General features: G+C 48.2%; 1 protein-coding gene across 4 annotated transcripts in view; it reads left to right on the forward strand.

Moving 5' to 3' along the window:
• The window catches only part of GYG2 (glycogenin 2), a 32,451-nt gene that overhangs the window by 6,422 nt on the left and 12,212 nt on the right, over positions 1-13,817 (forward strand). For 3 of the 4 annotated variants that reach the window (XM_019431171.2, XM_053891879.1, XM_053891880.1), the window contains exons 3-8: positions 239-380; positions 7,897-8,071; positions 9,067-9,229; positions 9,896-10,022; positions 12,117-12,339; positions 13,529-13,657. In XM_019431171.2, coding sequence (XP_019286716.1) covers positions 239-380; positions 7,897-8,071; positions 9,067-9,229; positions 9,896-10,022; positions 12,117-12,339; positions 13,529-13,657 — 959 coding nt within the window. Of the gene's footprint in view, positions 1-238; positions 381-2,309; positions 2,581-7,896; positions 8,072-9,066; positions 9,230-9,895; positions 10,023-12,116; positions 12,340-13,528; positions 13,658-13,817 lie in introns of those variants that run through there. The other variant, XM_019431173.2, reaches the window with a different exon arrangement.

A 13,817-nucleotide genomic window follows, 5' to 3' on the forward strand; every position in this document is an offset into this window, starting at 1 on the left:
TGACTCTTGATCTCGGGGGTGTGAGTTCAAGGTCCACGTGGGATGTACAGGCTATTAAAAAAAAATAAAGGAAAACATAAAAAAAAGGAAGGATGTAAGGAAAGTGTTCCCAGGGAACGTTTGAGAAATATCGAGCAGTTTGCGATGATTCAGAGGCAGAGACAGGGCTGACCTCGAACCCGGCCACCTGGGGAGACGCCTCGGGACGTCACTCTGGTGTTTTTGTCCACGTCCACAGTGTTGGACCAGGCGTTTGTGACGCTGGCCACCAATGACACGTACTGCCAGGGCGCTCTGGTGCTGGGACAGTCGCTGAGGACGCAGCGGGCGACCCGGAAGCTGGTGGTTCTCATCACCTCACAGGTGTCCAGCCTGCTCAGGTAAGACGGGGAGATTCTCACGCGCTCGGCCGCTTCCTGCTGCCGTGCAGGGACGCGAGGCCGCCGATGCTCAGGGAGGTGCGGGGGGTCCGGAGCACGGGCCGTCACGGGGGGCGTGTGACTCTGGTACGCGCCAGTTGTGATCCACGTAGGCAGGTCCCCCAAAGGAAGATAGAGATGTCAGTTCGGGAGTCGGGGGATCCTCAGGCGGTTCTGCAGGAGCCTTGGGAGGGCGGAACGGGGCTCTGCTTCCCGATGAGTGCGTACGTGCCCCCGTGTTGCACGCAGATTTCCGGGCGTCTGTCTGTCGTGGTGGTGAGTGCGTGTCTGGGTACGGAGGAGAGCTCTGGGTTTCTCGTGGTGACTCTGGGAGAGAGAGGCTGGGGAGGGTCGGCCAGCAGGCCCAGGGATGTCACAACCAGGCGAGCCACGCGAGGGACGGCTGATCGAGAAGCCTCACGGTGCCTGATGGGTTGGGTGCTGTCGGTGCCCCTCTCTGGCCCCCTGTTAGCAGCACCCCTCGGGCGGGCGTACCAAGCTGGGATCCCAGCCTGCACATCCATGCTGTGCCTGCCACCTGCTCCCCGGGACGAGACACTGGGAGCGGTCGGGAGGTCGGCGGTACGCGAGGGTGGGGTTGAGGGTCCCATGAAGGAGAGCGGGGGTGGTGGGGTGGGGGCATTGCGGGCACACAGCACCAGCCCAGTAGAAACAGGACCCCCACTTGGCCCATGGTCAGCGGGCACAGTGTGTGTACAGGCAGGGACAAGGAAGCAGGTGCAGGAGGCGGGGACAAGGAAGCAGGTGCAGGAGGCGGGGACAAGGAAGCAGGTGCAGGAGGCGGGGACAAGGAAGCAGGTGCAGGTTCCTGCCTCGACGGGCCCCTGACGTGTGTCCTGGGAACAGGGGGCGCCCGTGCAGCGATCTGAATTGAGGCGTTCCACAGTCCGGGACCTTGAGATCGCCACGCAAGGTTTGCCACGGGAGATCGAGGACGATTCCAAGCTCAGATTGATCACGACGCCTTCACGGCCATGGGCGCATGCTTGCGAATGCAGACACATGAGCTCCTCAGACGTCCTGGTTCTGTAGAGCGGGTTGTGCATTCGCACCCGAGCGTGGGGAGGCTCCCGTCTGTGCAGACGCGTGTAGGGGTTGTCACCACACGGTCACGAATGGTGCTCGTTTGCATGGGCAACCCCGCGTTCCTTCTGGGTCATGACTCCAGGAGCAGATCCCATGACTGCCCGTTTTTCCTTTTCTACATTTACTTCTAATAAAGAGAATTCTCTTTTTTCTTCATCTTCCTACTAAAGAGAATTGTCTTGAAGGTGACTGTTGTCAGAACAGACTTGTGTGAATTCAGGGCTCCCGGAGGCACGGTCTGGATGTCTGCAGTTTGGAGGAGATGGTCATTGCGACATGGCGTTAGCATCTTGCATTTTTATCCTTGGCTGTGGGGGCCGTGGGGTGAGGTCAGAGGACGCCTTCCTGGAGGCAGGGGCTGGAGACGGGAGTCAGGCTCTGAGTGACGTTTATTTATTATTGAGAGACAGAGAGAGACAGAGTATGAGCAGGGGAGGGGCGGAGAGAGAGGGAGACACAATCGGAAGCAGGCTTCAGGCTCTGAGCTGTCAGCACAGAGCCTGACGCGGGGCTCGAACCCGTGAACCGTGAGATCATGACCTGGGGCGATAAAGAGAGTCGGACACTTAACTGAGCCACCCAGGTGCCCCTAGTTATCAGGTTTTATTTAAACCCCTGGATAGTTCATGTGTACTCTTATTTAGTATCAGGTGTCTAATATAGTTGTTAAACATGTCCATACAGGATCTGGGGCTCATCGCAACAGGTGCCCTCCTTCGTCCTTGTCACCTGTTCCCCAACCCCCACCCCTCCTCCTCTATCTGATATATTCATTTGATAAAGGATGGGCAGATGGATTGGATCACACGTACAAGGAAGGAAAAGCAGAGGCGATCAGAGGGTTTTTCCGAGTGTCAGGATCCAGGCAAGAGACGCTATCTAATCAAGTGGAGAATTCACACGTTACATAATACCGCTCAAGACCGTGCACCAACGATCCCTATACAAAGCACGTAAAAATAAAACCTATCTGATACACAGGCAAACGGAAAGAACCGTAGGGGGAGAGTCTTTTCATACCGTTTTGCTGGTTTTTAACTCACAAAGCAGACATGTAAGTAAGTTGATCTAATGAATAAAGCATAAGGTATCTCTTAAACGTTACACATTCTATAAACAATGGCCCTTTTTCTCATCTGCCATGGACCACTTAGAAAAATTGATTTTATACTCACGGCACAAGGAGGCATTTAATGTGTTACTTGGCGCAGGAATTGGATGTTATGTCCTTTGACTGTAATGTGACAAACGTAGACATTAAGAGCAAAACACATTTAAAAAACAGCATTACCCTCAGACATTTTATTTTTATTTTTATTTTTTTAAATTTTTTTAACATTTATTTATTTTTGAGACAGAGAGAGACAGAGCATGAACGGGGGAGGGGCAGAGAGAGAGGGAGACATAGAATCGGAAGCAGGCTCCAGGCTCTGAGCCATCAGCCCAGAGCCTGACGCGGGGCTCGAACTCACGGACCGCGAGATCGTGACCTGAGCCGAAGTCGGACGCTCAACCGACTGAGCCACCTAGGCGCCCCCCTCAGACATTTTAAATCAGAAATTCTCTGCTTGGGATTCTGCTTCCTCTCTCTCTCTCTCTCTCTGCCCCTCCCTGGTTGGCGCTCTCTCTGTCTTTTTCAAAATAAATAAATAAACTTAAAAAAAAAAACGGAATCTTAAAAAAGAATGCTAGAAGGCATAGAAAACATTGCTACCCAGTACCTGGGGGTGGGGAACAGAGACTTATCAGTTAGAAGGTCCTGAGACTGGGCAGTTGATCAAGGACGTTCTGTTACGTTGGCCACAAGAAATTCATTTCCATGTGATAGGAACTATCTCAGAACCTAGGGGGGAAAATGAACGTGTTCATTTATTTTAACAAACCGTCCTAAGCTTGAGACCCCAACTTGATTTACAGAGAAAGGCAGTGATCCAGTCCTTTTAATATAAAGTTAAACGTGTACCAGGATAAAATCCAGATGAGGAAGTGTAACATTTTTTAAAGTGTACACAAATCTTAGAAGTCGGTAGATCAGGGTGCCTTGGCTCGGGCACTACTGCCATTTGGGCCTGGATGTCTGTCTGTTGTGGGGTGTCCTGTGCATTGTTGGGTGCTGACCAGCATCTCTGGTCTCCATTCGGGATATGCCGGTAGAGTCACCACCCACGACCCTCCCTGCGGTTGTCAGAAAGACACGTGTCTCCAGACACTGATATGATGGATGGGCCATTCATCCGAAAGCTGGGAAAACCATTCTAAATTAAATCAGAGGCTGAGAGCCAGACCTCTGTTGGTCAGAAATACCATGTGTAAACGTGAAAGATCAAATAAATAAACTAAGGGGCACATTAAGGAGATCTGCGGTGGGGACGAGGCTTGTTGTCTGTGCATGTTCAAGGAAGTCTTACAAACAGGACGCACAGACGGACAGGTGGACGTAACAGGGATGGAGGGTGGGAAGCATCACTATATCTTTGGAGGATATCTATAACCAGAGAGGTTAGTCTTGGTTGGGATTAAGATGGAAAACGTGGGGTACTTCCTGGTTGCCTCCTGTCCCATCAGTTGCCCCGGTGATTGGGGACAGTCATATTTTTTTAGAGAGAACAGTCCTCCAAGAGCCCAAAGCATCCCCATGACTCCCATGTGATTCCCTCCTCTGTTCCCGTCTCCTCGGGGTCGGTACAAGCTGTCCACACTGACTTTCTGGCAGTCTCTGGTCCACCGAAGACGAGCTGTAAAATATTCAGAAATGTTCAGTAACCCTGGGAAGGTCCAGTGTTGGAGAATCATGACACGGTTTGCAGGCGTCGGGAGAGCTGAGGAACGGTGCCCTGTGGTCCAGTAGAAGACAGACAGTGACAGGTGACCGCAAGTGACCAAGGGTGTGAGCATGGGGACCACCACTCTGCTTTTGTCCGCTGTAGGGTCCAAGTGCAGAGTGGAGTCATCTTTCTGCACAGAAACAAACCCAGGAGCACATGCTCGGAGCTTCAAACTAATTGTATTCGTGACACTCAACTCCAAGACCAGGGATTTATTCTGAGAAAACAAGCAGAACTGAACAAAAGAATTCAAGAACGTGACACCACCATCTATTTGTAGCAACACTGAGTGATGCTTTTTTTGCCCTCCACCCTCCTGGCTCCCAGATCTTTACACAACCCTGAGGATGCCATAAATTCCATAAATAACTGGGTTAAAAGCAAGGGGAACTTGGCGTTGAAATAGTACTCTTTCAGACACGTAGGTACTTTCAATACTGTTCAGTGAAGCACACAAAAAAACGTAAGGCACGAGCGTAAAAGCTGGTATGGGATACAACGGATCGACTGGGAAATGCCAACACCTGCCTAATAATGGAAATTTCAAAAAGAAAAAGAACGGATTGTAGGGAGGAACTCCTCTCCTATTTCTGCTTTGAGAAAGGATTTTAGGTTGCGAATGCCCCGTGAGCGTTGAGCACATGAATGAACCCAACAAAGAGCGGAGAAAGGCGCTAAGTGCACTTGAGCATCCGTCAGGTTGAGACAGTGGATGTCTCACATTCTCTGGAGCACAAAGTACTTGTGGAATGGGATTTCTCAGTTCGGCCACATTAATGCAGTTCGAAAGCAAAATAAAGATGTTCCAAATACATAAAAGCTTAATAATTCTACTGCTCAAAGACCTTTTGGGAACATAATGACTTCAGGATGTACTCAACCAGAATGAACTATGAATCCAGGCAGGAACTTGTAATATAAGAAGCATTGCTAAACAAATAACTAAGTAGAACTCGGATTAAATTGTAAATGCATTGTGCATAATTACGAAAATAGTCTGGGATTTACACTCCACAACAAGGTGATTGTGGAGTGCAGTGGGGAGGGACAGAAGTGAACATCAGGTGATGTTCTTGCCTCTTCTGGGGTGAACATACAGATGCCGACTATCTTCACGTTTGGTAGAAAATATATTTTTAAAAGAATTTTAAATGTTTTATTTTTGAGAGAGAGAGAGAGACCGTGCACGAGCTGGGGAGGGGCAGAGAGGGGGAGACGCAGAATCTGAAGCAGGCTCCAGGCTCTGAGCTGTCAGCATAGAGTCTAACATGGGGCTCAAACTCATGAACCATGAGATCATGATCTGAGCTGAAGTTGGATGCTCAACCAACTGAGCCACCAAGGTGCCCCAGAAAATATAAGTTCAAATATGTGTGTTGACAGTCTGAGGAAGACTATAACCACCAGAAGACTATAAAGGGTATGTATGCTTCCCAAGCATTAATGGAAAAATGCATGGAATGGAAAAAAAAATCTAATCCATGCAGTGGAAGGCGGGAAAGGATTACAAAGAAGAAAGTATGATAAATGTAAAAAAAAAAGGGAAAGAATAAAACTGCAGGGCTCAGTAAGAATATGTCAATGATGATACTAAAGGTGAATGGGTTAAAAATCCCTTTTAAGGGAGAGAGACTATCGCCAGGGGAAAATAAACATAAAATCCAGCCATATCCTGGATGTGTACAGGAGGCACCTTCAATAGCAACACAAAATGTGGAAAAGAAAGGATGTGCTTGATATTAGATGATTCTGTTCTCATCCAGGACCCTGCATTAATTATCACATCTGCCCTTGTGACTTCGCATCTATCACATTTTCTTTTTCTTTCCTTACGTGTCATGATCTTGACATTTTCAAATAGTACTGGTCAGTTATATTATAGAATTCCTTTCAGCTTGGGTTTGTCCAGTATTTTCTCGTTAGTAGAGGTTATGCATTTTTGGCAAAAAAAAAAAAAAAAGTCTGCAGGAGTGATGTACCTCTTTTAGGGCATCCTATCAAGGAGTATGTGATGTGGCTGTGTCCTGTTAGGGTGATATTAACCTTGGTCACATGGGTAAGGTTCTGTCTGTGGGATTATGATTTTTGTCTTTGTAATTGATAAATATCTTGGGGAGATACATTCAGACTATGAAAACATGCTGCTGCTTCTCAAAACCTTCACACATTGATTTTAGCATCCATCGGAGAACCTTGTCAACAGCAATTATTACTGCAGTGTTAGCCTAATGGTGATTTTCTTTTCTTTTCTTGTTTACAAATGTTATTTTATTTATTGTGAGAGAGAGGGAGAGAGGGTATGCATACAAGTAAGGGAGAGGCCAGAAAGAGGGAGAGAGAGAGAGAGGCTGAAGCAGGTTCCACGCTGTCAACACAGACCTTGATGCGGGGCTCGATCTCACCATCTGTGAGCCAACATCAAGAGTAGGATGGGGGCGCCTGGGTGGCTCAGTCGGTTAAGCCGCCGACTTCGGCTCAGGTCATGATCTCGCGGTCCGTGGGTTCGAGCCCCGCGTCGGGCTCTGTGCTGACACCTCAGAGCCTGGAGCCTGTTTCAGATTCTGTGTCTCCCTCTCTCTGACCCTCCCCCGTTCACGCTCTGTCTCTCTCTGTCTCAAAAATAAATCAACGTTAAAAAAAATTTTTTTTAATAAAATAAAAAAAAAGAGTAGGATGCTTACCTGAACCACCCAGCCACCCCCAATGGTGATTTTCTGTTTCCCTCATTCCTAATACATTTATTATTTGGAATTCTTCTGCTAGTCCTTCTTTCCCATTTACTTATCTATTAATTAGCATGTTAATACTAATATGAGATTAATATATTTTTGATACTAATATTAATACTAATATTGACCCATGAAGATTCATTTTATACTTTGGGTTTCTTATTTGTTTTCCTGTTCAAAGTGCTTCCAGCTTGGGCATGGGTAACTCTCCTGATTGGCTCCCTGTATCCTTTTGACCTTCCACCATCCTTTTTCTAGCTCTTCCTTAATTCTTTGCATCCCCAAACATTCTGGTCTATGATGGAGTAGAACGTAAGCAAAAAAATAAGTTAATGGAATAGAGGGAAATTTCATTTTGACAAAATGTCTTTCAACATTTGAGTGTTGAACTTGTATGCAACCAACAATGTAGGTTTTGAATACATAAAATACAAGCAAAAAGTAAATACATAAAATGAAAAAAATAAAAAATGATCATAAAACAAAAACTGATAGAGATGGTCTGTATCTGCTCAGCATTCATTCCCACAGCACACACATTTTTCTAAGAGAATTGCCTTCTTAAGGGATGACCAGAATCACTCTAAGACAATTTTGTATAGTTGTCAAACTTTTTAAGTTTGCGTAAGGCTTAAGCATGAGTGGGAAGTATACAAAACTCCATGGCAAAAATAAAGCCTGAACACAAAGATTGCTTGGGGTTTTGGATCCGTGCTCCATTTTGTGAGTAGCAAAGGGGTGTCATCTTGAAGGGATAGCATGTCCTGTGTTGAATATTCCCTTGCTCTCCTAGTATTTGGTGTGGCTCTTTTCCAGGGTTATCCTGTCGAAGGTGTTTGATGAGGTGATCGAGGTGAACCTGATGGACAGTGCAGACTACATCCACCTGGCCTTTCTGAAGAGGCCTGAGCTTGGGGTCACCCTCACCAAGCTTCACTGTTGGACCCTCACCCATTACAGCAAGTGCGTCTTCCTGGATGCAGATACTCTGGTGAGTACGGGGGGGGGGGGACAGCGAGGAACCCCTCAAAGACCCCTTTTAAGTAGCCTGCTGGTTCTTACTGCTGGGTCCCCACCTCCATCTCTGTCACCAGCATTGACATTCAGCGCATCGGAACCAGGTATAACACAGCACTTGCACTGCCGTAGTCCCCGTTCGGGACACTAAGGGACTTGAAGCCACGCTCCTTCCCTAGGAGGGATTTCTAATCACATCGTTTCATCTACACGAAATCGAATAATCAGAAAAAAGTATTTTGCCTTGATTGTATATTGAAGTGCATAGTCCCAATGGGACTGGAACAGCTGGCTTCTGAGGCTGCGGCTCCCTCCCTTTGTCATTTAGGGTAGTGACCCGAAGGGTGGGAACCTATGTTGGCTGCCTTCAAAACCAGCCATTGGAAAGCTAAAGCGTGAGAGGGAGTTGGGATGTCGCCAGTCCATTGTAGGTCGTCTTGGTGGGGCAAAAGCATCTCTATGGGAAGACGGGGAGGTGCCAAGGAAAATAAGACCCGTAGCAGCATGGGAGTAATGTTTTCTTTTTCCAAGCAGAGCACAGTTTAGAAAGGCAATGGGTGTTGGAGGGATTAATCTGGAATTAATAGTTAAGCTCTGGAAGGCAACATCACGTTGACTTGGAAACCTCTCCGTTCACGGGTTTGCAGAGTTTCGTTGGCCACCTTTGCTGGATTAAAGAGGATATTCAGGTGGGCAAGCTCTACGCAGGATTTTAAAAACCTTGACAAAATAATGTCGTCTCAGAGATGGTGTTACTTCAGGCGCCTGAAATGAGCCGGAGAGCAGTCTTACTCATAACGCTCTCCTGTGTCTGTTGTAAGCCTAACAGAAGAGTCGGTCAAAAAACATGCACGGCTTTCCAGTTGCTGGACATAGTCTGCCCGTCCTTAAGTGTCTGTGGCGTTTTCACCTGCATCCCAGAGGTAAGAGACGTGTGGCCATACGGTTTCCCATGCTGTGCTTTGCCAGGTGCTGTCCAATATCGATGAGCTGTTTGACAGGGCGGAGTTTTCCGCAGCCCCGGATCCCGGGTGGCCGGACTGCTTCAACAGCGGCGTCTTTGTCTTCCAACCGTCTCTCGAGACGCACGGCCTCTTGCTGCGACATGCCGTGGACCACGGCAGCTTTGACGGTAAGCGAGGGAAGCCGGACGTGGGTGGAAGAGAACGGGGGTCTTCCCAGGAGCCATATCCCTGCCTCATGCTCACCTTCCCCCAGATATGTGAATGGCAAATCGAAGTGAGTTAAAGACGGGTGTGGAAGAATAGGGCCAGGCAGCGTGTTAGGAATTAGTGAAGTCAGTCAGTAAATACGCAACGTAGAAAAGCATTGAAAACACCCGCAGTGAGTAGGAAGGATGGGTCCCCAATCCTGATCATACAGGAGGTAAGCCTTGGTTGGCCAGCCCCTGGAGTAGAATAAAGTGACCCAACGAGAAGCCGATATTTGGCTGGAACAGGCTTTAATAGAGGGGGAGCATGCTACGACTGTTGTCACGTAAAAGAAAACACGAGACTGATGGAGAGTTGCTACCAGATGGGGTTCATTGTGGGCAAGATGGAGAATTCTGGAGACAACGTGTGAGTTTATTATCAATGGTCTAGGTTATGGGTGGAGAATTTTGGAGACAATATGCGGTGTTAAGATTAACGGTGTGGGCGACCACTCCCTTTTGAGACGAACGGTCGTGTTGTAGTGGGCAGAGAGGAGACACGTAATGGGACCTCGCGGGTGGGTGTGTATATTAAGCCCTTCAAGCGAGTCTTGAATTCTCTCTGAGCGCTGTTCCGTCATCTAGGGGCAGATCAAGGCTTACTGAACAGTTTCTTCAGTAGCTGGTCCACGGCAGACATCCACAAGCACTTACCGTTCATCTACAACTTGAGCAGTAACACGGCATACACCTACAGCCCCGCCTTCAAACGGTAAGTTCTCTGTGTTCTAGATCCTTCTGGAGCAGCTGCTTTCCGGCAACCCTGTCTCTAGAATCTTTATCAGCTTTTGGCATTTGGGTTAAAAAAAATCGGATCCTGGGGCGCCTGGGTGGCTCAGTCAGTTGAGCGTCCGACTTTGGCTCAGGTCATGATCTCGCGGTCCGTGAGTTCGAGCCCCGCGTCGGGCTCCGTGCTGACAGCTGGGAGCCTGGAGCCTGCTTCCGATTCTGTGTCTCCCTCTTTCTCTGACCCTCCCCAATTCATGCTTTGCCTCTCTCTGTCTGTCAAAAATGAATAAACATTAAAAAAAATTAAAAAATATTAGATCCTCCCTCCATTTGCCTTTTGTAATTATAAATTATAGGAAGTCAAGGCAGGGAGTTTTAATGGTAGTGGTTCTCAGAGTGTGGTCCGAGGAACCCCCAAGGGGTTCCCCACAGTTCTTTTTAATGTCTGCAAAGTCAAAATGACTCGAAAAATAATTCTGAGATACATAAAAATAAAATTAAAAAAATAATTCTAAGATGTTATTTTTTTCTTTTCTTCTCACTTTTTCATGAGTGTATAAGAGTTTTACACTCTATGATGTAATAAAAAATGCACTGAAAAACAAAAAAACCAAAAACAGTGTCCTGAATGCACACAGATATAAGAAGCTGGCTGTTTCCTCTTGGGATGGCCCATGAAAATACAGTTATTTTTCATGAAAAAAGTATGAAATGAACATCAACATCTCAGGGGGTGATTGATTTCTAATGAATTGATTAAATCTGTTTTCAGATTCCTCAGTTTTAATTTCCATTGCAATAAATACGTACAGATAGAATCCACGTGAACAAATCTAGGCTTGTGGTCCTCCGTGCACTTTAAGAATTTCAAAAAGTCCTGGGACCAAAATGTTTGAGATTTGCTGCTCTGGGTGATGCTGTTATAAAGAAAAGTGGAAAATCTGAGCAGAATTGTAGGGACAGAATAATTCTAGAGTGTGCATTTTTAACAGGGGCCAGACTGCCTTCAAGGGGCAGAAATTGGTCCTTGGGGAGTGCAAACATCCTATTCTTTTTAATGTATAAACCAGAGATGTGCATACGGAACACGCATTACAGTGCAAATATAGTATTAAAATTTCATGGGAAGACGGATATGGAAAAAAATGTTTTAAAATGTTGAGAGGAGATGGGGCGCCTGGGTGGCTCAGTCCGTTAAGCGTCCAACTCCGACTCAGGTCATGATCTCACCGTTTCCGAGTTCGAGCCCCATGTCGGGCTCTGTGCTGACAGCTCAGAGCCTGGAGCCTGCTTCGGATTCTGTGTCTCCCTCTCTCTCTGCCCCTCCCCCACTCGTGCTCTGTGTCTCTCTCTCTCAAAAATAAATAGACGTCAAAAAATTTTTTTTTATGGGGCGCCTGGGTGGCTCGGTCGGTTAAGCGTCCGACTTCGGCTCGGGTCATGATCTCACGGTCCATGAGTTCAAGCCCCACGTCGGGCTCAGTGCTGACCGCTCAGAGCCTGGAGCCTGTTTCAGATTCTGTGTCTCCCTCTCTCTCTGCCCCTCCCCTGTTCATGCTCTGTCTCTCTGTCTCAAAAATAAATAAACGTTAAAAAAAAATTAAAAAAAAAATTTTTTTTAAATAAAAAAAAGGTTGAGAGGAGAAAATCCACAATCTTGAGAGGAGAGAAGTCACTTTTCTCATCTGGATCCTGTGCCATCCGTTATAAAAGTGATTTTGGTTTTGATCCCTACTGGTTTAAGGAGCTGATGCTTTGGGCTACATCCCCCAGTATCCATGTTTATAAGGTTCTCGACTGATTCTTCTGCTTTGGGGGGAATACCCCAGTGGGTTATGATTATGTTCCTTGGTATGTAGAAAACCAGATACTGCAAATGTGGAGTGTTGAAACCGTTATCTTTAAGGAAAGCTAAGTGTGGGTCCAATTAGTAGGGTTGAGACAGGTGTTTACTTGCTGCTGTCTTTGATGTGTCTCATGGCCGCGTGATGCTTTCCGTGTGTGTGTGTGTGTGTGTGTGTGTGTGTGTGTGGTCACTTCCAAGTGGAAAGTGGAATGCTGTGTGTTTCCTCCTCAGATTCGGCTCGAGTGCAAAGGTCGTGCACTTTCTGGGGCCCACAAAGCCATGGAACTATAAGTACAATCCGCAGACGGGCTCGGTGCTGGAGGACGGCTCCGGGTTGGGGACCCAGCACCAGACGTCCTTCCTCAACCTGTGGTGGACAGTCTACCAGCACAGCGTCCTGCCTCTTTACGAGAGCTTCCGGGATGCGGGAGAGCACGTGGCTCCGGGACACGCCGTAAGCGGGTGACGCCCTCTGGAAACAGGCGTTGGGCACGGGTAGATGCTGTGCGTGACCCAAATGCCCGGTGTACTTTCTAGAAGCTCAGGCTTCTGTTCCCACATGCTGTATTTCATAAAGGATGCTGAACAGACAGACACCCTGTGTGGTTATTGTCCCCCCCGCCTTTGGCGCAGAAGCGTGAATGTTTAATGAGCCAGAGTGTTGCTGAGATTTACAGGATTCGTGCATAAATCATTCCAATTAGCTGCCTGCGTCGGGGAAAGAGCCACTGGGGGATGAGTGGCCGCGGGGGATTGATTACCATGTCTTGCGAGGACACACTTTCCAATTTACATCATCACTTGAAGCACGTGTTGTGACGCGTGGGTGAAGAGTATTTCTGAAACTGTAGATTGGCGCTGATCTGTTTTTTTTTTTAATGTCACGGTGACTCTTAACGCACTACGTAACGATGTGTGTGCAGTCCGCCGACTAGGGGAACGGCAGGTGCCTCGCAAAAGAGTTTTTGGAATTCGGTCTCAGAGAACTTTCTTACCTGATCGTTGCTTACCGGCTCGTTCATTGCGTTGATGGGAAATCACAAAGAACCCGTCGTTCAGTCTTTGCTGCGGGTTCTGTCTGGTGGAACCAAGTGGTTCTTCTCTTTCTGAGGACTCGGGGTCTCGGGTCGTGTCACATGAGCGCATACAAGTTTATCTGCGTTCAGGTTGCCACCGTGCTCCCGCCGGGCGGTGAGCCAGGCGTCAGGTTGTGGGGGAAGGAAAATAAGACGTGGAGTCAGGTGCTTGTGGGAAATACGGCATCCAGAGCAGTGAGGACACAAGTGGTTTTCACGAGAACGGGCAGCTTGCTTGAGAACCACCTGTCACCTGTTTGATCACAGCTGACTTTTGCAGGTGTCTTCGTGGTCAGCAGCCCCTATGGCCCGAGGAGCTCTCTGTCGGCCAGGGTGTGTGGGGGTGCTGGGGTTTGTTTCCAGAGCAGTTAGCTGTCTGCACAGCTGACTCAGAACATTGGGGTCCTGGTTTCCCAGGTCTGTGTGCATTCCCTGGGCAAGGCTATGTTTACCAAGTTGGGGAGCACTGGCCTCGCAGGGCATGGTATGAGTCTTGGGGTCCCCAGGGCAGCTGCAGAGTGGGAAACATAGGAGGAGGACTTAGCTACTGTGTTCATCTTTCTGCAGACTGGCGTCGGGGAGCCGTGTGCAGAATCAGCAGGGTCCAGCCAGCCTTGGCCAGCTGAGGGCCCTTCGGAGGAGACTGTGGTCACAGAGGACGTCCCGCCTTCCCCCAAGGGATGCCGTTCGGAGGACGTGAGTACTCGACGTCCACACGGCTGTGATGGGAGAGTCAGACGCTGGTTCCCCGAGGACACAGAGCTGAGAGCCTGCTTCCAAGGCTCTGGCTTTGGCGTGGGGGGCGGGGGCTCCTGCGTTCATGTAGATCATTGCGCAATTATACGTGGATCATTGC

Source organism: Panthera pardus, unplaced genomic scaffold (assembly GCF_024362965.1).
Source record: "Panthera pardus isolate Hobbes unplaced genomic scaffold, ASM2436296v1 HiC_scaffold_27, whole genome shotgun sequence".
NCBI lineage: Eukaryota > Metazoa > Chordata > Mammalia > Carnivora > Felidae > Panthera > Panthera pardus.